The 22,351-nt window shown below is 46.0% G+C and overlaps 1 protein-coding gene across 2 annotated transcripts in view; it reads right to left on the bottom strand.

Annotated features, from left to right (window-relative positions):
- SMARCAL1 (SWI/SNF related, matrix associated, actin dependent regulator of chromatin, subfamily a like 1) overlaps window positions 1–22,351 on the bottom strand; it is a 192,129-nt gene that overhangs the window by 91,336 nt on the left and 78,442 nt on the right. For both annotated transcript variants that reach the window (XM_029605117.1, XM_029605118.1), the window contains exons 6-9: window positions 22,150–22,333; window positions 20,845–20,995; window positions 10,271–10,429; window positions 7,481–7,546 (exon numbers count right to left, since the gene is read on the bottom strand). In XM_029605117.1, coding sequence (XP_029460977.1) covers window positions 7,481–7,546; window positions 10,271–10,429; window positions 20,845–20,995; window positions 22,150–22,333 — 560 coding nt within the window. The remainder of the gene's footprint in view (window positions 1–7,480; window positions 7,547–10,270; window positions 10,430–20,844; window positions 20,996–22,149; window positions 22,334–22,351) is intronic.

A 22,351-nucleotide genomic window follows, 5' to 3' on the forward strand; every position in this document is an offset into this window, starting at 1 on the left:
TGTTTATAGTTATTTATATATATATATATATATATACATATATATAGGTTATAGTATGTAAATCAATACCCCCCTCCAATGTATTTCTTCCTTGGTTTTTGTTAAGGGCTATGCCCTAAAGTTAACTGTATTTATCTGTTCCTTGTAAGGGCTTCGCCCATAAAGTTCATGTTTTACTGTGAACCGATGCGATGTGCAAACGGACATCGGTATATAAGAGACATTAAATAAATAAATAAAATAAATAATAACAGAACCAAAAATCAGAATACAAAGAGAACCAAAGGAGCAATGATAAAGGGGGGAGGAAGGGGGAGGGAGCGGTGGGGGAGGATAGGCAGGGGGCAGGGTATGGGGAGGGAGGGAGGGTATTCACTAGGGTATAGTTTATTTAAAGGGAAAACTGGAGGTGCAAAAGAGAGAGAGGTGTACTCGGGGAGATGATAACGGCCAGGAGGCCCAAGGATCTAGGGATGGCTAGGGGGGGGAGAGGGGGTGGGTCGGGCGAAGGGGGGGTAGGGGTAAGTGACAAGGGCAGGGGGGGCTGGGAGGTGTGGGAGCGGGTGGAGAAAAGTCGGGCGGGTGGATCTGGGGGAGAAATTAAGTTTGGTTAGTCGGGGTAGGCCTGTCGGAAGAGCCATGTCTTGACTCCTTTCTTGAACATGTGGAGGGATGTCTCTTGGTGTAGGAAGGTGGGGAGGGAGTTCCAGAGGGTGGGGCCGGCGACGGAGAAAGCTCTTCCTCTGGTATAAGTTGAATGTGCTGATTTGAGGGACGGGGTGTAGAGAGTGCCTGTCTGGGATGTTCTTGTAGGGCGGTCAGAAGTGCGGAAACGTGGCATTTCATCGAGCCAGGTGTGATTGTATTTATGAAGGGAGTTGTGAAGGATGGTGAGAGTTTTGTATTGCGAGCGGAAGGAAATGGGCAGCCAATGTAGGTCTTTTAGTATGGGGGTGATGTGGTCCCTTTTACGCGTACCGGTTATGATTCTCGCCATGGAATTTTGAAGAATCTGAAGGGGTTTGATGGTGGTGGCAGGGAATCCTAGTAGCAGGGAGTTACAATAATCTAGTTTCGTGAGCATAGTGGTCTGTATGTTACATGGGGGTAACCTGCACAGAGTAGCAGAGGAAAATTAATTCTTACCTGTTCATTTTCGTTCCTGTAGTACCACGGATCAGTCCAGACCATGGGTTGAGCCTCCTTTCCAGCAGGTGGAGACAGGCCAAAACTGACTATATGAAAATATGTAAATATGTATTTTAAGTTTACCAGAGAAGCAACTGCGCCTTGCTTAGCGACTCTTCTATACATTTAGAATAGAAATTGTTAATCTATCCCTTTTTCTTCTAAAAGCCATGTTTGGCGTCCCAGTTTTAACGTAACTTTCGCTTCCTATGTTAACTGGTTCCCCCCCCTTGTTTATTGTAAACCGGTACGATAAGACTTTGTCTTGAGCATCGGTATATTAAAAGAACTTAAATAAATAAAATAAATAAATATGAGGACAGAGCCTACCCTGCAGCCCTTCAGTATAACCATTGTCAAAGCAGAAAACAACAAAACCAGAATAGGATCAAGGAAGTAACCATAAAGCTCAATTGAGCAACTGTAGAACAGTGTAAGAAACCTGGTATGACTAACCGCTCATGCATATACTTGGTGCTTGAACAACCAAGGCTTCCGGTGTAATTGCTCCGTATTCTTGCAAAGAATGAAGTATCAAAATCTGCGAATCTGCAAGAACAAGCTTCGAGAGGACAGAAAAGAGAGACAAACAGGGAAGGGCATCTGGACTGATCCGTGGTACTACAGGAACGAAAATTAACAGGTAAGAACTAATTTTCCTTTCCCTGTATGTACCTGGATCAGTCCAGACCGAGGGATGTACCAAAGTTTCCCTATCCTGGGTGGGACCGAGACAGTCCTGCTCGAAGCACTTGCCGCCCAAAAGAACCAAAAACCGGTGCTTGCACATCCAGACGGTAGTGTCGAACAAAAGTATGAAGGGACGTTCATGTGGCGGCCCTGCAAATCTCTTGCGGAGAGACCAATTGGCTCTCCGCCCAGGAAGTAGCTTGAGAACGTAGCGAATGAGCCTTTAGGCCCTCCGGAACCGCCCGACCTTATTTATTTATTTATTTATTTTTAGTTTTTATATACCGATGTTCCTGTATAATATACATATCACACCGGTTTACAAGGAAGTAAAAACTGTCGCCTCGTGGGCGGTTTACATTGAAACAATTAACATTGAAACAAAAACCTTGGCAAAGATAGGCCGAGGAAATGGCCTCCTTCAACCATCGCGCAATAGTGGTCTTAGAAGCCGGTTTGCCCCAATTGGGCCACTCCAGAGGACAAAAAGATGGTCCGAGACTCGAAAGTCATTGGTGACCTGGAGATACCCAAGTAGAACTTGTTTGACATCCAGTTTACGAAGATCACCTCCAGCGGTACCTGCAATCTCCTCTGGAGAGAACGCTGGAAGCTCTACCGACTGGTTGACATGGAAGGTGGAGACAACCTTTGGCAAGAAAGAAGGCACCATCTTGAGGGAAACACCTGAATCGGAGAAGCGCAAAAAAGGTTCCCGACAGGACAATGCTTGAATCTCGGAAACCAGCCGAGCGGAGGAGATAGAAACAAGGAAAACTGCCTTGAACGTGAGGTCCTTTACCGTAGCCCGACGGAGAGGTTCGAACGGGGCAGCGCAGAGGGCCCAGAGGACCAGATTAAGACTCCACGACGGGCAAGTATTGCGAGCCGTCGGACGCAGGTGTTTGACTCCTTCAGGAACCGAACCATGTCCGGGTGGCCCACTAGGGGCTGACCCTCGACCCACCCAAGGAGAGAGCCGAGAGCGGAAACTTGCACGTGCAGGGAACTGAAAGAGAGACCCTTGGAGAGACTCTTCTGTAGAAAAGAACCAACGAGACCGGGGCAGAGCATGCTGAGACACCTGACTCCTCACAGTCTCAAAGACCTTCCAAACGCACACGTAAGCTAGAGAAGTCGACTGCTTCCGGGCTCGCAGCAAGGTGGAGATAACCTCCTCTTTATAGCCCTTACGCCTCAGGCGTCACCGTTCAAAAGCCAGGCCGCTAGACAAAAGCGATCGGCCTGGTCGAAAAATACAGGCCCCTGCCGAAGTAGACGAGAAAGATGGCCTAGCCGAAGGGGTCCGTCCGTCGCCAGGTTGACGAGATCCGCGAACCATGGCCTGCGAGGCCATTTGGGTGCTACCAGAACCACGGGCCCTCGGTGGAGTTCTATTTTCCTGAGAACTTTTCCCACCAGAGGCCATGGGGGGAACACGTACAGAAGGACGTCTGTGGGCCAAGGGAGAACCAGAGCATCCATTCCCTCCGAGCCGTGCTCCCTCCAGAGGCTGAAGAACCAATTGGCCATGGCATTGCACAAGCAGCGACGCCCACAAAAGGGCTGCAACCAAGATTGAGACCGAGAAGAATAACCTCTGGAGGAGCCACCTCGTCCGCGGGGCATATAACCTCCTCTGTCCCCGGAAACGAGGACGGGAGGGTATAAAGGAGCGCGATTGTTTCGGACGTCCTCCGGAAGCTTATGAACCTTATTTTCCCCCAAGGAATCAAAAAGCTTCTAAAGGTCCTCTCCAAAGAGCAACTTACCTTTGAAGGGCAACATGCCTAGCTGTGCCTTAGAGGAAGGGTCGGCCGACCAATTGCACAACCAGAGGAGTCATCTAGCGGATACCGCCAAGGCCATCACCTTTGCCTGGACGCGGAGGAGGTCGTAGAGCGCATCAGCCCCATATGCGATGACGGCTTCCAGACGTTCAGCCTGCTCCGCCTCTGCAGACAGGAGGTCCTGGGTGCCGAGTAATTGTTGAACCCACCTGAAACCTGCTCGCTGCATGAGACTGCTGCAGATAGTCGCTTGGACCCCCAGAGCCAGGACTTCAAAAATACGTTTCATATGGGCCTCGAGCTTGCGGTCCTGTCCGTCCTTCAGAGCCATCGATCCCACCACAGGGATAGTGGTGTGCTTGGTGACCGCAGAGACCGAGGAGTCCACGGTGGGAATTTTCAACATATCCAAGCATTCCTCCGGGAGGGAGTAGAGCTTATACATAGCCCGCCCCACCCGGAGTTCCGCTTTGGGAGCCTCCCATTCACGCAAGAGCAGCAACTTGTCATAGGATGAAAAGGAAAAGCGCTTGCCGGAGCCCTGAGTCCCGCCAGGACCGGGTCCATATTCTTGGGCAAGGAGGCCATAAGGGTATCCGCAGGGGGCCCCTCCAGCCCCAATTCCTGGAGGACAAAGGGGATGAGGGGCTCCAACTCCTCCCGCTGAAACATGTGGAGAACCCTGGGATCATCCCTCTCCAGGGGCGGGAGGGTGCTCACTGAATCTGAAGTGGGATCAGGATCCGGAATAACTGGGACCACCGGGGGGTCAGGGATGGGGGCCACTCCCGGAACCACCCGCAACCGAACAGACCCTGAAGGCTCCGCGGCTGGGCAAGCAGGTAACGGCGCGGGGCGAGGAATTTTTGCTGGGGGGGGCAGGGGGGACCCCTCCTCCTCCTCCTGCAAGCTAGCCAAATAAGATTTATGCAGGAGGAGGACAAAATCTGAGGAAAAACGAGCCCTGAATTTCCCGAGGGGGGGGGGGGGGGGGGCAAGGGGGCTCAGGGACACCATCCTGGGGGGCCTCAGGGCTCAAATCAGGGGGAAACTCACAAAAATCTGGCTCCCCAGCCCCAGGCAGCTCCGAATCGGGAGCTGCAGAAAAACCCAAAATGGCCACCGTTCCCGGGCTTTGCCAACCCGGGAATGGCCTGGCCATGTGCTGGGGATTCAGTCCCCGGGATAAATTTGCCTGCCCTGCCGAGAAAGGGCCTTCCTCACTCAGCAGGCAGGCTGAGCAGAGCCCCTCGCGCGACAAGGGCTGCCCACAAGCGAGGCAGGCTGCTGGCCGCGGCATCCTCAGTGAAGAGAAGCCACGCGCTGAAGAAAAAAAGTTAAAAATAAACTTGATTGGCAGCCCGCCGGCAGGAGCAGAGGCAGGGGAGTGAAGCCTGCTCACTCCTGTCTGTCTGGCAGCCGGTTCGAATTCCAGGTAAGGACAAAAATAAAGTTTGCTAATAATTTAGTATTTTATTTATTTATTTTCTTAACTCAGACTGAGCACAACAATGGAGCCCTATGCTCCCTAGGCAGCCGGGGGGGGGGGGGGGGAGACGAAAGACTGGACCACCAGCCTCGGTCCCCACACCTGGAAGCAATCACGGACTCAGGCTATGCTCCGCACAAGGGGCGAAGCCCCCCTGAGTCCGGCACCGTCTCCTGCACAGAATAAAAGTTAAACCCCCCCTTTTTTTTTTTTTTTTTAACAGAAAAAAGTCCAGTCAAGATCCTGAGGAAGAAGTACTTGCTTGATCCAAGAAGAAAAGAAGAAAAAGAAGGCTGACTAGCCTAAATCAGGAGACCGATGGGTGAGATGATCAACCTGCTGGAGACAGACAAATACTGAAGGGCTACAGGGTAGGATACCCTTTGAGTTTTGGTCTGTCTCCACCTGCTGGAAAGGAGGCTCAACCCACAGTCTGGACTGATCCGGGTACGTACAGGGAACTACTACCCTTAACAGACACATGGGAGTAACCTGCACGGAGCAGTAGTTACTACCCTTAACAGACACATGGGAGTAACCTGCACGGAGCAGTACTTACTACCCTTAACAGACACATGGGAGTAACCTGCACGGAGCAGTAGTTACTACCCTTAACAGACACATGGGAGTAACCTGCACGGAGCGGCAGTTACTACTCTTAACAGACACATGGGGGTAACCTGCACGGAGCATCAGTTACTACCCTTAACAGTCACATGAGGGGTAACCTGCACAGAGCGGCAGTTACTGCCCTTAACATAAGGCATGGGGGTAACCTGCACGGAGCGGCAGTTACTACCCTTAACAGTCACATGGGGGGCAACCTGCACGGAGTGGCAGTTACTGCCCTTAACAGTCACATGGGGGGTAACCTGCACGGAGCGGCAGCTACTACCCTTAACAGAAGGCATGAGGATAACCTGCATAGAGCGTCAGTTACTACCCTTAACAGTCACATGGGGGTAACCTGCATAGAGCGTCAGTTACTACCCTTAACAGTAACATGGGGGTAACCTGCATAGAGCGTCAGTTACTACCCTTAACAGTAACATGGGGGTAACCTGCATAGAGCGTCAGTTACTACCCTTAACAGTCACATGGGGGTAACCTGCATAGAGCGTCAGTTATTACCCTTAACAGTCACATGGGGGTAACCTGCACGGAGCAGCAGTTACTACCCTTAACAGTCACATGGGGGGTAACCTGCTTAGAGCGTCAGTTACTGCCCTTAACAGTCACATGGGGGGTAACCTGCACGGAGCGGCAGCTACTACCCTTAACAGAAGGCATGAGGATAACCTGCATAGAGCGTCAGTTACTACCCTTAACAGTCACATGGGGGTAACCTGCATAGAGCGTCAGTTACTACCCTTAACAGTAACATGGGGGTAACCTGCATAGAGCGTCAGTTACTACCCTTAACAGTAACATGGGGGTAACCTGCATAGAGCGTCAGTTACTACCCTTAACAGTCACATGGGGGTAACCTGCATAGAGCGTCAGTTATTACCCTTAACAGTCACATGGGGGTAACCTGCACGGAGCAGCAGTTACTACCCTTAACAGTCACATGGGGGGTAACCTGCATAGAGCGTCAGTTACTACCCTTAACAGTAACATGGGGGTAACCTGCATAGAGCGTCAGTTACTACCCTTAACAGTAACATGGGGGTAACCTGCATAGAGCGTCAGTTACTACCCTTAACAGTAACATGGGGGTAACCTGCATAGAGCGTCAGTTACTACCCTTAACAGTCACATGGGGGTAACCTGCATAGAGCGTCAGTTATTACCCTTAACAGACACATGGGGGTAACCTGCACGGAGCAGCAGTTACTACCCTTAACAGTCACATGGGGGGTAACCTGCATAGAGCGTCAGTTACTACCCTTAACAGTCACATGGGGGTAACCTGCACGGAGCGGTAGTTGCTACCATGGTTACTGGGCAGACTGTCTAGACCAGCTGACAATACTATGTTACTGTACCACTGTGTAAAATTCAGCAAACCAGCTGTGCAACTTGTGCATAAATTCATATAGTGAACTCCACAAAGCATGGCCCTTGTAACTCTGTGGCAACCTGCAGAGTTCTGTGGAACAATCATTATTCTAAATATGAATTTTAAGTACTGTGCCAGATATTTGAGAAGACGAAGGAATTTATGGGGAAAAAAAAGGTGACCCTGTGAAATGTTTTCCTCATTTTTCTTGGAAGTCATTGATCATAAGGGCATCTGTCTCTAGTTCTCGGTCACCGATGAGGAAGACAGGTATTAGATTTACTAGAAGGGAGGTTTCTTGCCTTTCCTGAGAGAACGCACCTTGAGAAGAGGTATGGCAGCCTTGCACCGTGCAGTCTTCATGTTCTTCAGAAAATGCGACTCATCCTGAAAAAAAGGAAGGTTTGAAAATGGATGGAAAGGAAGTGTAACCCTAGCACAGATATCACATCACAGCCATGAGAAAAAAATGTGGCTTGGAGATCCCAGGCACCTTGCAAAGAGAGGACGTGGGCGAGTGGACAGAGCCCAGACACCACACACAGAGGGGACGTGGGTGAGTGGACAGAGCCCAGACAAAACACACAGAGAGGACGTGGGCGAGTGGACAGAGCCCAGACACCACACACAGAGGGGACGTGGGCGAGTGGACAGAGCCCAGACACCTCGCACAGAGGGGACGTGGGCGAGTGGACAGAGCCCAGACACCACACACAGAGGGGACGTGGGTGAGTGGACAGAACCCAGACACCACACACAGAGAGGACGTGGGCGAGTGATTAGAACCCAGATACCATTCACAGAGGGGACGTGGGCGAGTGGACAGAGCCCAGACACCTCACACAGAGGGGACGTGGGCGAGTGGACAGAGCCCAGACACCACACACAGAGAGGACGTGGGCGAGTGGACAGAGCCCAGACACCTCACACAGAGGGGACGTGGGCGAGTGGACAGAGCCCAGACACCACACACAGAGGGGACGTGGGCGAGTGGACAGAGCCCAGACACCACACACAGAGAGAACGTGGGCGAGTGGACAGAGCCCAGACACCACACACAGAGGTGACGTGGGCGAGTGGACAGAGCCCAGACACCATACACAGAGGGGACGTGGGCGAGTGGACAGAGCCCAGACACCTCACACAGAGGGGACGTGGGCGAGTGGACAGAGCCCAGACACCTCACACAGAGGGGACGTGGGCGAGTGGACAGAGCCCAGACACCATACACAGAGAGGACATGGGCGAGTGGACAGAGCCCAGACACCTCACACAGAGGGGACGTGGGTGAGTGGACAGCGCCCAGACACCACACACAGAGGGGACGTGGGTGAGTGGACAGAACCCAGACACCACACACAGAGAGGACGTGGGCGAGTGATTAGAACCCAGATACCATTCACAGAGGGGCACGGGCAGGTGGACAGAGCCCAAAAACCATGCATGCTTGGGAGATTAGTCACAGACTGGACAGCACAGGTGGTCAGAGCCTAATACTGCAAAGGGTTTTATTACTTTGTCTATGGGATATGTCCTTAATGCCTTGGGTTTCCTGCTCTCACTCTCTTCCGCTGATTATTTTCTGTTTCTTATTAAACAGTGAGAACATGCCTTTCTCCTTCAGCAGCTTTCACATACTCTGAATATTCATACCACCCTCTCTGTGTGGGTTTACGTAACATACCGGACTGAGAGGCATGAATACACATTCAGATTTTACCAGCACTGTTATTAAATGTCCAGGAAGAAAGTACTCATTCGCAGTCTCAATCTGCTCAATGGGACAGGTAGAAGTTGGAGAAGACAACTAAATCGCCCCATGTGAACTCTCCGTTTGTTTGTGATCCGTGCTGTGTCTGCTGCTATCCTGTCATCCCTTACCATCATGTGAATGTTGTCAAAGTCGCATGATCACCAAAACAGTTCAGTCCTCCTACAGTACCATCTGTGCTTCAAGCTTGCCTGACTGTTCCCAACACCCTGGTAAAGGCCTGCCAACGCTGCTCACGATCTCAGCTTATTTTATTCAAGCAAATCCCAACCCTCCCCTGCTTCACGTAGCATTAATAGCTAATAATGTTTAGAGGTGCACTGGGGGCCTCTGGATCTAGCCCCGGTCAGTGCTGTGTGATGCAAGTGGGCTCTCTGTTCATCCATTGGAAAAAGCTCAAAAAAGGCTCTAGGGCAGGGGAAAGCTTCATTCCTACGTCATCTGAAAATGCAAAATCAGTACATCCTTCAAAATATCCGAAGTCCTGGGGGTGCAGTGGGATTGTGGGTACTGTAGTTTGTTTCTCCCTTTTAACTGCTAGGAAAGCTGTAGACAGCGCTGCAAGGTTGGCTGGCTAGAGGTACAGTCCGTAGGTACCTCCCTCTTTGTAAACCTGTAGCAAATTTTGAAAAGTCACTCGAGTACATTGCCTCTACTTTACTTGCAGATGGGGTTAGGGGATACTAAACACGTTTGTTTGAAACTTCAATATAAGTGCATAGTTTATGTTCCTAATCCATGCCTCCACACAAAATGCCATCTTTTAAAGTGGTAAAATTTATTTATTACTATTATTATTTATATACCCACATGGCAGAACTAGGTGAGTAACATCAGCTGCTCAGTGACAGCCTTTTTTTTTTTTTTAGTCCTAGATCCCTTTTGAAAATAATTCTGTCGATGTTTGCTCAGGCTTAGCTCTGCAGAGAGCTGTACACTTCAGTTTAACCTCTGGCTGGATCTGTAATCAGCAACTGGGCCCCTTGCTTGTTACAATCCTTTTGACTTGGTTTACTTCTAAAGGTTTTGCTTTCCTGGACCTCATCTAAGATCACTAGCCATGTGGCAAACAACCATCTATTCCCATGTAGAGTCCTATCTCCTGTGCAGTGCCAGCAGACGGCATTTCCATTCATTCTAGTGCGATTTCCATTCGTTCAGGGTGGGGGTGGGGTGAGGGGAGTATGCTGAAGTCGTACAGCTGCAGGAACGCTGAAGAACATCTGTCAGCAGCAGATGCAGAGTTAGTCTTGCAGCAACCTTGCTCAAGAACTTGGGTGGCACAGCACTAAATCATAGCTAAAGTGCTGAGAAACAATTCTCTCCCCTGGATTACTCACTATAATGATGACTTTGAAAGACGCAGTCATCTGTTTGTCCATTTTGCAGAGGAGGTCATAGCTGATTATGTTTACCAGGCTTGCCGACAGGTTGTCCTTGCCAGTCACTATAACATTGATACTATCAGGGTCTATGGATGGCAGCCATCTATGAATAGCCTGAGGCAGAAAGGGAGAGAAACAAGGAAAAAGAGACACACACAAAAGAGCAACTTTATTTTCTCTCTTTAATAGTAGAACTCTTTCACTTGTGCCTTCTGTAAAAGCACAAAGGGGCCAGATATTCAGTACTGCTTAGCTGTCACCTCCCAGTAAGTTAGCTGGACAAGTTAGACCTGCTACTAAACAGATCTAAAGTTAGCCAGATAAACTTATCCAACTAACTCTTAGTTATTCAGCGGTTCAGCCACATCACTGAATATCCTAAACAAGTCAGTCAGATATGTTTATCCAGCTGGATAGCAGCTGAATAAAGGAAAATTGGTTCTTACCTGCTAATTTTCGTTCCTGTAGTACCATGGATCAGTCCAGACCCTGGGTTATGTCACCAATCCAGCAGAGGGAGGCAGAGAAAACATTCTAATGACTCTGACGTATACCCTGGAGCACCACCTGCAGTCAATCAGTATTGACCAGTATCAAAGCAGAAATTTAACTACTAACATATTAACTAGCTATCTAAACAGGAGAATGAATTTCCAATTCACAAATCCTAAATGGAAGCAGAATCCCCCCAAAAAAATCTTGGGAATAAACAAGAAAATATTAAGAAAAATAGACAGCATGAAAAGGCGGTTTAATCACCCAAACAGTGAACGAACGGACTCTCCGAAAAGATAAATATAATATACAGACATAAAGGGTGGGCGTCTGGACTGATCCATGGTACTACAGGAACGAAAATTAGCAGGTAAGAACCAATTTTCCTTTCCCTGTACGTACCTGGATCAGTCCAGACCCTGGGATGTACCAGAGCTGATTCAATTAGGGTGGGACCCAGAGAGTCCCGCTCGGAGAACACTCTCTCCGAAGGCTGCCGAACTTTGAGTGTGAACATCCAAGCGGTAATGACGAGCAAAAGTATGCAACGACTTCCAAGTCGCTGCTTTACAAATCTCCTGAGGAGAAACTAACTGACATTCTGCCCAAGAGGTAGCCTGTGACCTAGTAGAATGAGCTCTCAACCCTTCAGGAAGGTCACGACAAGCTAGAAGATAAGCTGAACGAATTGTCTTTTAACCAACGAGCAATCGTAGCCTTCGAAACCTTATGACCTTTGTGAGGGCCACTCCACAAAACAAACAAATGATCAGACAATCGAAAATTGTTTGTAACTTCAAGATAATGCAACAGAGCTCGTCGTACATCCAATTTTTTAAGATCCCTAGAGGAAGAATCCAAACGACCTAAACACGGAAAAGCCGGAAGCTCTATGAACTGATTTAAATGGAAAGAAGATACTACCTTAGGTAAAAAAAAGATGGTACAGTCCGTAATGAAATTCCTGTATCAGAAATTCTAAGAAAAGGCTCTCTGCAAGACAAGGCCTGCAACTCTGAAATTCTACGAGCTGAAGAAATGGCCACAAGAAACACCACCTTCAATGTGAGATCCTTCAAAGTCGCATGATTAAGGGGTTCAAAGGGAGCCGAACACAGAGCCCTAAAAACCAAATTCAAACTCCAAGCAGGACAAGGATTCAGAAATGGAGGACGTAGATGTTGCGCATCTTTGAGAAAATGCGCTACATCCAGATGTGCAGCCAAGGATAATCCCTGAACCTTACCACGAAAACATCCAAGCGCTGCCACTTGTAACCGTAAAGAAATATAGGACAAACTCTTGGCTAATCCATCTTGTAAAAAAAAGATAAAATATTGGATACAGAAGAGTGAACTGGATCTACTTGATGCTATATTTATCTCTCTCTAATTGTTTCTTAGTTTAAACTCTGTACTGTCTTCCATTGCCCAGGTTTTATGCTCCCTGTTTAATGTAACTTTACTTTCTACCTTGATGTTAATTGGTTTCCCCTCAGTTACATTGTAAACCGGTACGATAAGACCTAGTCTTGAGCATCGGTATAGGAAAAGAAATTAAATAAATAAATAAATAAATAAATAAATTACACCAAGATTCAAAAAATTTCCACACCCTTGCATAAGCCAAAGATGTAGAAGGTTTTCTAGATCACAATAAAGTAGTCACTACAGCATCTGAATAACCTTTATTCTTTAACCGACGCCTCTCAAAAGCCATGCCGCTAGAGAGAAGTGTTCGACCTCTTCCAAACAAACCGGACCCTGAGACAGAAGGCACGGAAGATCTCGAAATCGAAGGGGACTGTCCAGTGCTAGTCTGACCAGGTTCGCGAACCACGGACGGCGTGGCCACTCCGGAGCCACTAAGACAACGTTGACTTGTTGAACTTCTATCCGACGCAGAACCTTGCCGATCAGAGGCCAGGGAGGGAACACGTAGAGAAGAACATCCCTTGGCCAAGGAAGTACCAGAGCATCTACTCCTTCCGATCTTCTTTCCCTCCTGTGGCTGAAGAACCGAGGGGCTTTGGCATTCTGAAATGTGGCCATGAGATCCACTGCCGGAGTGGACCATCTGTTGCATATCATTTGATAGGCTTCCTCGCACAGTTCCCACTCGCCTGGGTCGAGATGATGCTGACTAAGTTGGCTTGAATGTTGTCCACTCCAGCAATGTGTGAGGCTGCAATGCTGAGCAGATGTTGCTCTGCCCAGGCGATCAGCTGTTGTGCTTCCTGAGCTACCAGGAAGCTTCGGGTTCCTCCCTGACGGTTGATGTACGCTACCTTGGTCGCATTGTCGGAAAGAACCCGTACCGACTTCCCGCAAAGGAGAGGTTGAAGAGCGATTAAGGCTCAACGAACCGTTCTGGTCTCTAAAAGATTGATCGACCACTGCGCTTCCTCTTTGGACCACTGACCCTGAACAGATGTATTCTGACATACTGCTCCCCAGCCTGAAAGACTGGCGTTGGTAGTGACCACAGTCCATTCCGGAATCTCTAGTGGTACACGTCGTTGCAGATTCGCTGTCTGTAACCACCAATCTAGGCTGGAACGAGCCGTCTCTGTAAGAGGAAGGGGAAGGTGGTATAGTTCCGAAACCGGATTCCAGCGTGAAAGCAATGCAGACTGAAGTGGTCTCATGGGTGCAAAGGCCCAGGGAACCAACTCCAGAGTAGAGATCATTGAACTTAAAACTATCAAGTAATCCCGCACACAAGGAATAGGAATAGACTGTAAGTCTCGAATTTGTGATTGAAGCTTGAGAAGGCGATGCTCCGGAAGGAACACAATCCCTTGAAGAGTGTCGAACCGTGCACCCAAAAACTCCAGAGATTGGGAAGGTAATAGGTGACTCTTGTCTTCGTTGATCACCCAGCCTAGAGACTGCAAAAGGCTGATTACCCTGTTGATTGCATAACAACAAAGAGATTCCGACTTCGCTCTAATCAACCAGTCATCCAGGTACGGATGTACCAACAGGCCCTCCTTCCTGAGTTGAGCGGCCACCACAACCATTATCTTGGTAAATGTTCTGGGAGCTGTGGCTAATCCGAACGGGAGAGCCCTGAATTGGTAATGTTGCCCTAGAATGCAAAACCTGAGAAACTTCTGATGATCGGATCGAATGCAGATATGAAGATAAGCTTCGGTGAGGTCGAGAGATGCTAGAAATTCTCCTCTGTGAACCGAAGCTATGACAGACCGAAGAGTCTCCATCTGGAACTATGGAATCCTTAGACAACGGTTGACCCTTTTGAGATCGAGAATGGGACGAAAGGTTCCTTCCTTTTTGGGAACGATGAAGAAAATTGAATAACGACCTTTCCGATGTTGGAACTATAGCTCCTAGGTCGCTTAAACACTGTAGCGAGTCTTGGATTATGAGACGCTTTTGTAGGGAAGAACACGGTGAAATTAGGAACAGATGGTGAAGCCGCCGAACAAAATCTAAAGCATAACCTTGAATTATCACTGATAGAACCCATTGATCAGACGTACATCTGGCCCATTCTCCGTAAAACAGAGACAGCCTGCCCCCTATGACGGGAACCGGAGAAAGGACCGGCCTTATCTCATTGGATAGACTTTGTGCCTCCTGAGACTTGGGAAGTTCCAGGTCTACCAAAGCGGTGGCCACGAAAAGACTGAGACCAATTCTGTTGTCTACCTGAAGACTGTTTAGCTGGAGGAGCCGACGGACGAGAAGAACGAAATCTTCTGTTAGACCGAAAACGAGAGCGAGATGAAAAAGAGCTTCTAGGTCTAGGACGGTCCTCTGGCAATTTGTGAATCTTATTTTCCCCTAGGGACAAAATTAAATCTTCCAATTCCTTACCAAATAATAATTTTCCCTTAAAGGGTAAAGCCCCTAATTGAGCTTTGGAGGATGCGTCTGCGGACCAAGTCCTCAACCAGAGAAGTCTGCGAGCCGATACAGAAGCAACGATAGAACGAGCCGAGGTCCTAATGAGATCATATAAAGCATCTGCAGCTTCCAGTCTACCAGCCTGAGCAACTTCCTCTTCAGAGAGGGAAGAATTGTTTTGTAAAGCCTGGACCCATCTTAGTCCAGCTCGCAAAGCCAAGCTACTACACATGGCTGCCCGCACACCAAGAGCAGAAACCTCAAAAATTCGCTTAAGCTGAACCTCCAGCTTACGATCTTGGAGATCTTTAAGAGCCATAGCCCCAGTTACTGGAATAGTTGTTTTCTTAGTGACGGCTGAAACAGCGGCATCCACCTTAGGAAATTTTAAATAACTTAAATGAAAAGAACAGGCTCTCTTCAAAAGAAAAAGAAAGCCTGCAAAAAATTAACTCCTAAACTACCTGACTAAAAAATAACAAACTACCACAGACTGCAGGGGTTAGGAACGTCCACCTCTGCTGGGAGACAGAGAAATACTAATTGACTACAGGTGGTGCTCCAGGGTATACGTCAGAGTCATTAGAATGTTTTCTCTGCCTCCCTCTGCTGGATTGGTGACATAACCCAGGGTCTGGACTGATCCAGGTACATACAGGGAACAACCTCATTATGGTCATTACCCAGCATCTAGCAAAACCCCATAAACATGATAGTAATACTCTTAACATTCCTAGGAAGGGATGCACAGATAGATCATTCCAGCAAATGGAGAAAGCTCCAGCCCTGTCCTCTTTACAGTTTTTAAAGCTGAACATCCCAACAGCCATGCTCAGCAATGGAAGACCAAGACAAAGTCTTGGTTTTCATGTAAGGGGATCCTGAGGTCCCCTTACATGAAGCTGTGCTGTGACATCCAGCTCAAATCTGATGAGATTTCTAGCTAAAATCTCATTCTTGTCTGCATTTTGTAAATCACTGGCACTCAGCAGCAACTAAGAGGAGGAGAAAGTAATTGTAACACATTATATTGTGGTTTCCCCAAGAAATATGTTCAAGTTATTTAGTTAGTCCAAAATGCCACTGCTCGGATGATTGCAAGTGTTGATAGAAGGGAGCATATCAATGCGGTTTTAAGGATGCTTCATTGGCTACTCATAGCCTCATGGGCAAAGTTTAAGTTTCTAATGATAGCGTTTAAGCCATTGCAGGTTGGAGAACCAGACTATCTTAGTAGGGTTTTAGTTTCTTATGCTCCCTCCCACAACCTGTGTTCATCAACCAAAATAAGTCAATTGTCCCCTCAGTTATTTATTACTTATTTATTTAGAAATCTTGTATACCGACATTCTTGGAAAAAATATCAAATCAAATCGGTTTCCATTATAACAGAACAATCGCGGCTAAGGCGTTACATTGAAACAAGGCGTCTGATAAAATAAAATAAAATAAATAGAACAGCAAAACAGTAACAACAGGCATTGCATTAAAACAGGGCGTCTAACAGGGTATCGCTAGGAACCTGAGAACCATCCAAACAGGGCGTAAGCGGGAGTCCTAAAGGATGTAAGGGCAAAACCAGGATATAAAACGATTTGCATTAGCTATCGGGTATAATGACTGAGTATTAGCTCGTAATATAAGATAGTAGGGGTTATCTAGGGGATATGCAGGTTGCAGTCTGTCTGCTCTAGGACATTCTCAGTTCCTGGTCCGGTTCTGAGGAACAGACTGCCCCGAATCTCAGATTACAGACCGATGCCCTGACCTTTTGAAGGGGTTAAAGGCCTCACTTTTTAAGGAAGCATTTTTATTGGTTAATAACTGATGATATTTTAAATGAAGCGCTGATTTGGTAGACTGTGTTTTAAATGCGATGGGAATGCTGTGTCTGAGTTGTTCTATGTTTAAAATGTTCTATGCTAAATGCATGCAGCTGGAAGGGAAATGCAGGATTTGTGCAACTCTGGGTGATTTCCCTCAAAATAATAAATGCTAAAGATGGGCGTCTGGCAACCCTGGGACTGGACCTGTAGATCCCCCTCTAGAATCTGCATTGAGAGGGTCCCGTTTTGAGCTCTCACTTCTGGTCCTGAAGAAAGCAGCAAAAACAACCCTTCTCGCCCCACATGAGATTTCATTCTTCAGCTTCAGATTCTCTCAAGTACTCATAAAACCATGCTGCCAAGTCAGATTAACTGCATAGGCCGAGGAAAAAAAATCAAGAGTCATACAGTAAAATGTTTCTAAAGTGGCTTCATCGAGAACCATGATAAAAAAACAAATCATATTCCACTGTGTCTTTCCTTGATGAAAATGATTCCAGTAAACAGTGCGCTAAGAACATAAGAAGTTGCCATACTGGGTCAGACCAAACATCCATCAAGCCCAGCATCCTGTTTCCAACAGTGGCCAATCCAGGATACAAATACCTAGGGCATTTGTATCCTGGATTGCTGTGGTGTTTACTGAAGAGGATGTTGGGGAGGTACCCGTAATGGAGAAGGTTTTCATGGGTAATGATTCAGATGGACTGAATCAAATCACGGTGAACCTAGAAGATGTGGTAGGCCTGATTGACAAACTGAAGAGTAGTAAATCACCTGGACCGGATGGTATACACCCCAGAGTTCTGAAGGAACTAAAAAATGAAATTTCAGACCTATTAGTAAACATTTGTAACCTATCATTAAAATCATCCATTGTACCTGAAGACTGGAGGATAGCAAATGTAACCCCAATATTTAAAAAGGGCTCCAGGGGCGATCCGGGAAACTACAGACCGGTTAGCCTGACTTCAGTGCCAGGAAAAATAGTGGAAAGTGTTCTAAGCATCAAAATCACAGAACATATAGAAAGACATGGTTTAATGGAACAAAGTCAGCATGGCTTTACCCAGGGCAAGTCTTGCCTCACAAATCTGCTTCACTTTTTTGAAGGAGTTAATAAACATGTGGATAAAGGTGAACCGGTAGATATAGTATACTTGGATTTTCAGAAGGCGTTTGACAAAGTTCCTCATGAGAGGCTTCTAGGAAAAGTAAAAAGTCATGGGATAGGTGGCGATGTCCTTTCTTGGATTGCAAACTGGCTAAAAGACAGGAAACAGAGAGTAGGATTAAATGGACAATTTTCTCAGTGGAAGGGAGTGGACAGCGGAGTGCCTCAGGGATCTATATTGGGACCCTTACTGTTCAATATATTTATAAATGATCTGGAAAGAAATACGACAAGTGAGATAATCAAATTTGCAGATGACACAAAATTGTTCAGAGTAGTTAAATCACAAGCAGATTGTGATAAATTGCAGGAAGACCTTGTGAGACTAGAAAATTGGGCATCCAAATGGCAGATGAAATTTAATGTGGATAAGTGCAAGGTGATGCATATAGGGAAAAATAACCCATGCTATAATTACACAATGTTGGGTTCCATATTAGGTGCTACACCCAAGAAAGAGATCTAGGTGTCATAGTGGATAACACATTGAAATCATCGGTTCAGAGTGCTGCGGCAGTCAAAAAAGCAAACAGAATGTTGGGAATTATTAGAAAGCGAATGGTGAATAAAACGGAAAATGTCATAATGCCTCTGTATCGCTCCATGGTGAGACCGCACCTTGAATACTGTGTACAATTCTGGTCGCCACATCTCAAAAAAGATATAATTGCGATGGAGAAGGTACAGAGAAGGGCGACCAAAATGATAAGGGGAATGGAACAGCTCCCCTGTGAGGAAAGACTAAAGAGGTTAGGATTTTTAAGCTTGGAGAAGAGACAGCTGAGGGGGGATATGATAGAGGTGTTTAAAATCATGAAAGGTCTAGAACGGGTAGATGTGAATCGGTTATTTACTCTTTCGGAGAGTAGAAAGACTAGGGGGCACTCCATGAAGTTAGCATGGGGCACATTTAAAACTAATCGGAGAAAGTTTTTTTTTACTCAACGCACAATTAAACTCTGGAATTTGTTGCCAGAGGATGTGGTTAGTGCAGTTAGAAAAGCTGTGTTTGAGAACAAAGATGGCTGCCGCACTGTGAACGCGAGCAACTCGACTCTCTGAGCCTCTTAGACTAACTTTTCTCTTACTCCTTTTCCTGGAAATATTTGCTGGTGGAAAATGCCCCACACTAAGAGAAAAGCAAAAATTCGTGAGAATCTTACCTCTACGCCAAATACTGGACTTAGACAGCCGAGAATCGAGGAGGCTTTCGGAGACATGTACCATAAACCGGAAGGAGGAGCCGCGAGTGACCCCGGCGGAGAGCAGCCGTCGGACGCTCAGGCTGATGAGACATCCCTCAGCCCCGGGGCGCCAACAATGCCAGCACAGCCATACAAACCCCCAGAAGGAGAGGGGAGAAAACAGCTGCAATCGTTGCCGAAGGAACAAGCGATTCCAAAAGTTTCTAGTACCCTGAGAAGCGATGGTGATCACCTGTCTGCTTCGGAGAGCCCGAATCAACAGGGCTCCAAGGGAAAGAATGAGGAAGATCGGCACATGGAGGGCGATGCAGGCCCCTTGGAAGAAGGAGGTAAGGGAAATGGAATACACATAATTGTCAATATACCATTAGAAACCCCAGAAAAGATAACGCTGGAAGAAATTTGGAAGGCAATAGTGAATATGAACAGAGCTATTAATGATTTAACTATTGCTGTGCAACAAAATTTCAATAAAGTACAGACAATGGAAAATAAAATTCAAACATTGGAATCTACTTTGAAAGAGGCTGAAACAGAAATTAAGGAAGTTAAAGAAGTTCAGTTCAACTTAATAAAATCTGATAATATAACTATGAAAAGAATGGAGTTTATTGAAAATGAATTAAGAAGAACCAATTTAAGGTTCCTCAATTTCCCTAAGACGAGGTGGATGTCATCTCAAAATCTCCTTAAAAGTTACTTGATTAATATCCTAGGATTAACAGAGGAGACTATACCAACAATTTCTAAAATATTCTATCTACCAGCCAAGGTAGAAGAAAAGAAGAAGAAACAAGATCCTGAACAAATTTCTTCTGGCAATTTAACAGACATTTTAGAAAAATCTTTTGAGACCAAGATAGAGACTACTGCAACACTTTTGGTGACGTTTACATTAATATCTGATAGAGATACCATATTGCGATTATCATTTCGAAATCATAGTACCCTTTTCTACGGTCAACAAGTGAGGGTATTTCCGGATATTACTAAGAGTATGCAGGGGAAAAGAAAATATTTTTTGATGATGAAGAGGGAAGTAACATCCAGGGGTGCTAAATTTTTTTTAAGATTCCCTTGTAGATGTATTTTGATTTATCAGAATAACAGATACATTTTTTCAGATCCTGAGCAATTACGGATATATCTAGATTCCCACTCCTAATATAATTTCAAGGGAGTTGGTATATAAGTTAGATGGTATATGTCACAGTGCTGTAACTGAATATTATGATTATTTCTTTTTGAACTGCTTTAATAATTTGTTCCCCGTTTATTCTTATAATATTAGAAAGAAATGGTTACTTTTATAGATACCTTTCCTATGATTGTGAAATTTATTATCTGTTTTCTATTTTTTCTGAATGACATTGTTAATATATGTATATCCCATTAAATTCAATAAAAATAAAATAAAAAAAAAAAAGAAAAGCTGTGTTTAAAAAAGGATTGGATAAGTTCTTGGAGGAGAAGTCCATCACCTGCTATTAAGTTCACTTAGAGAATAGCCACTGCCATTAGCAATGGTAACATGGAATAGACTTAGTTTTTGGGTACTTGCCAGGTTCTTATGGCCTGGATTGGCCACTGTTGGAAACAGGATGCTGGGCTTGATGGACCCTTGGTCTGACCCAGTATGGCATTTTCTTATGTTCTTAAGTACCTAAACATTAAATAAATCCCACGCCACTGATGCTGGTAATAAGCAGTGGCAGTTAGCAGCCGAGTGCTGTATGTTGGACCTGGATCGGTACAAAGTCACACACAGATCCTTCAGCCTACACTTCTCACTACAGCACTATCAAACGACAATGCAAACCATGCAGCTGCCAAGTGGGTAGTCAGACTAAGGGTTGATTAACGATAATCAGGAGGATGCTAGAGCGGTGGGGAATGGGACCCTCTGCTCTCCCTCCCAAGCAGCTCTGTGAAAATGAATAAGGCCCGCCTGCGGTACCTCTGCCCATGTGAACCTGACGGATGACGGAGTCACAACCAGCAGCGGCCACTCCTTCCGATAATATGCAGCGATGCAGATTGCCTGAATAGTCTTTCCCAAGCCCATGTCATCAGCCAGAAGCAGGCGACCTTCCCTGGACACAGCAAAGCTGGAAGGCAAGAAATGATTTATTTTTTTCTATACCGTCATTCAGACAAGCCATCGTAACGGTTCACTAGGAACAAGAAATATAAACAATTGCGTAAAGGATTATAAATAAAAGAAATTATATAAAAAAACAATACATAAAAATACATATTACAAACTAAAACAAGATATATTACTTGTTAAAAGTAAAAATAAAAGACGATAAGAATAATGATTAAAAGGTTCATACTGGGCAGGAGTATACAGTGTGTTGTTCGGATGCTATCTTATTGTGACTCCTCAAATGCTTTATTTACTTATTTAATTTATTTTAAGTCTTTTTTTAGACCGACATTCCTTGGGAACATCCCATCGGTTTACAGAGAACAGGAAATGCAGCATATATGCTTTACAAAGAACTGTTAACATCAATAACTAATAGGAGTTGAACTATGTGGATAATGTATGTAAAATAAGTATAAGGTAACACAAGAATAACCAGGTTTTTAGGTTCGTTTTGAATATCTTGGGGTTCGGTTGAGTGCGTAAGGCGGCTGGCAATGAATTCCAGATTTTAGGGCCTGTGATGTCACCCATATTTTATTTATTTTTTATTTATTTAAGTTTTTTATATACCAACATTCAAGACAATAGTCCCATCATGCTGGTTCACATGAAACAGGAGTGCAAAATAAACATATGTGAGGACTACCATCCTGCTTGACCTGTGAGAATATCTTGATACATATGAGCAGCCATATCGGTTGTTAAGGAAGCGTTGTTTGGTTGGTTAGGGTGATTTCTCATTATTTCCTGTGTGGAGATTGCTGTGATTGATTTTTGTTTTAATGCAGCAGTAAGGCTGGATCTTTTCCTTTTACAACAGGAAATATTTAAAAAGCCCCTTTAGGTTTACAAGAAGAGTCCAAACTAATTGTAAAGATACCCTCAGTGCCACAGGTATATTCTGACCCCTGCCCCGGGCATTTTATGCCTCATTCTACCCCAGCAGTCGCAGTCCTCCTAGTATCTGCTAAGTGCTGTAAAGCGCTTTCTATCATGCACATCTAAGAGATTCTTGAATCTACTGTAAGTAAATACTTCTTTATTCTACATTGATCCAGAAAAGAACAAGCAAAGCCACAGAAGATCTGGTAACACAAACCCAGAACCTACTTCACTCCTTCCCTCTGGAAGGGCATCAGACTGTTCACCAATTTGGAATCCACCATGGACAGCTCAGCATCTGGAATGTCTGCCAGATGTGCGGAGGTGCTTTCAAACTGGGCAGCAAAGGTGTGAATCACGGCCTTCGGCAAGGGCTCCACTTCCAGCGATGGAAAACCGCGCAGAGTTTCACCTGGAACGGAGACGGCAG

This window comes from Rhinatrema bivittatum, chromosome 6 (genome assembly GCF_901001135.1).
Source record: "Rhinatrema bivittatum chromosome 6, aRhiBiv1.1, whole genome shotgun sequence".
Lineage (NCBI taxonomy): Eukaryota > Metazoa > Chordata > Amphibia > Gymnophiona > Rhinatrematidae > Rhinatrema > Rhinatrema bivittatum.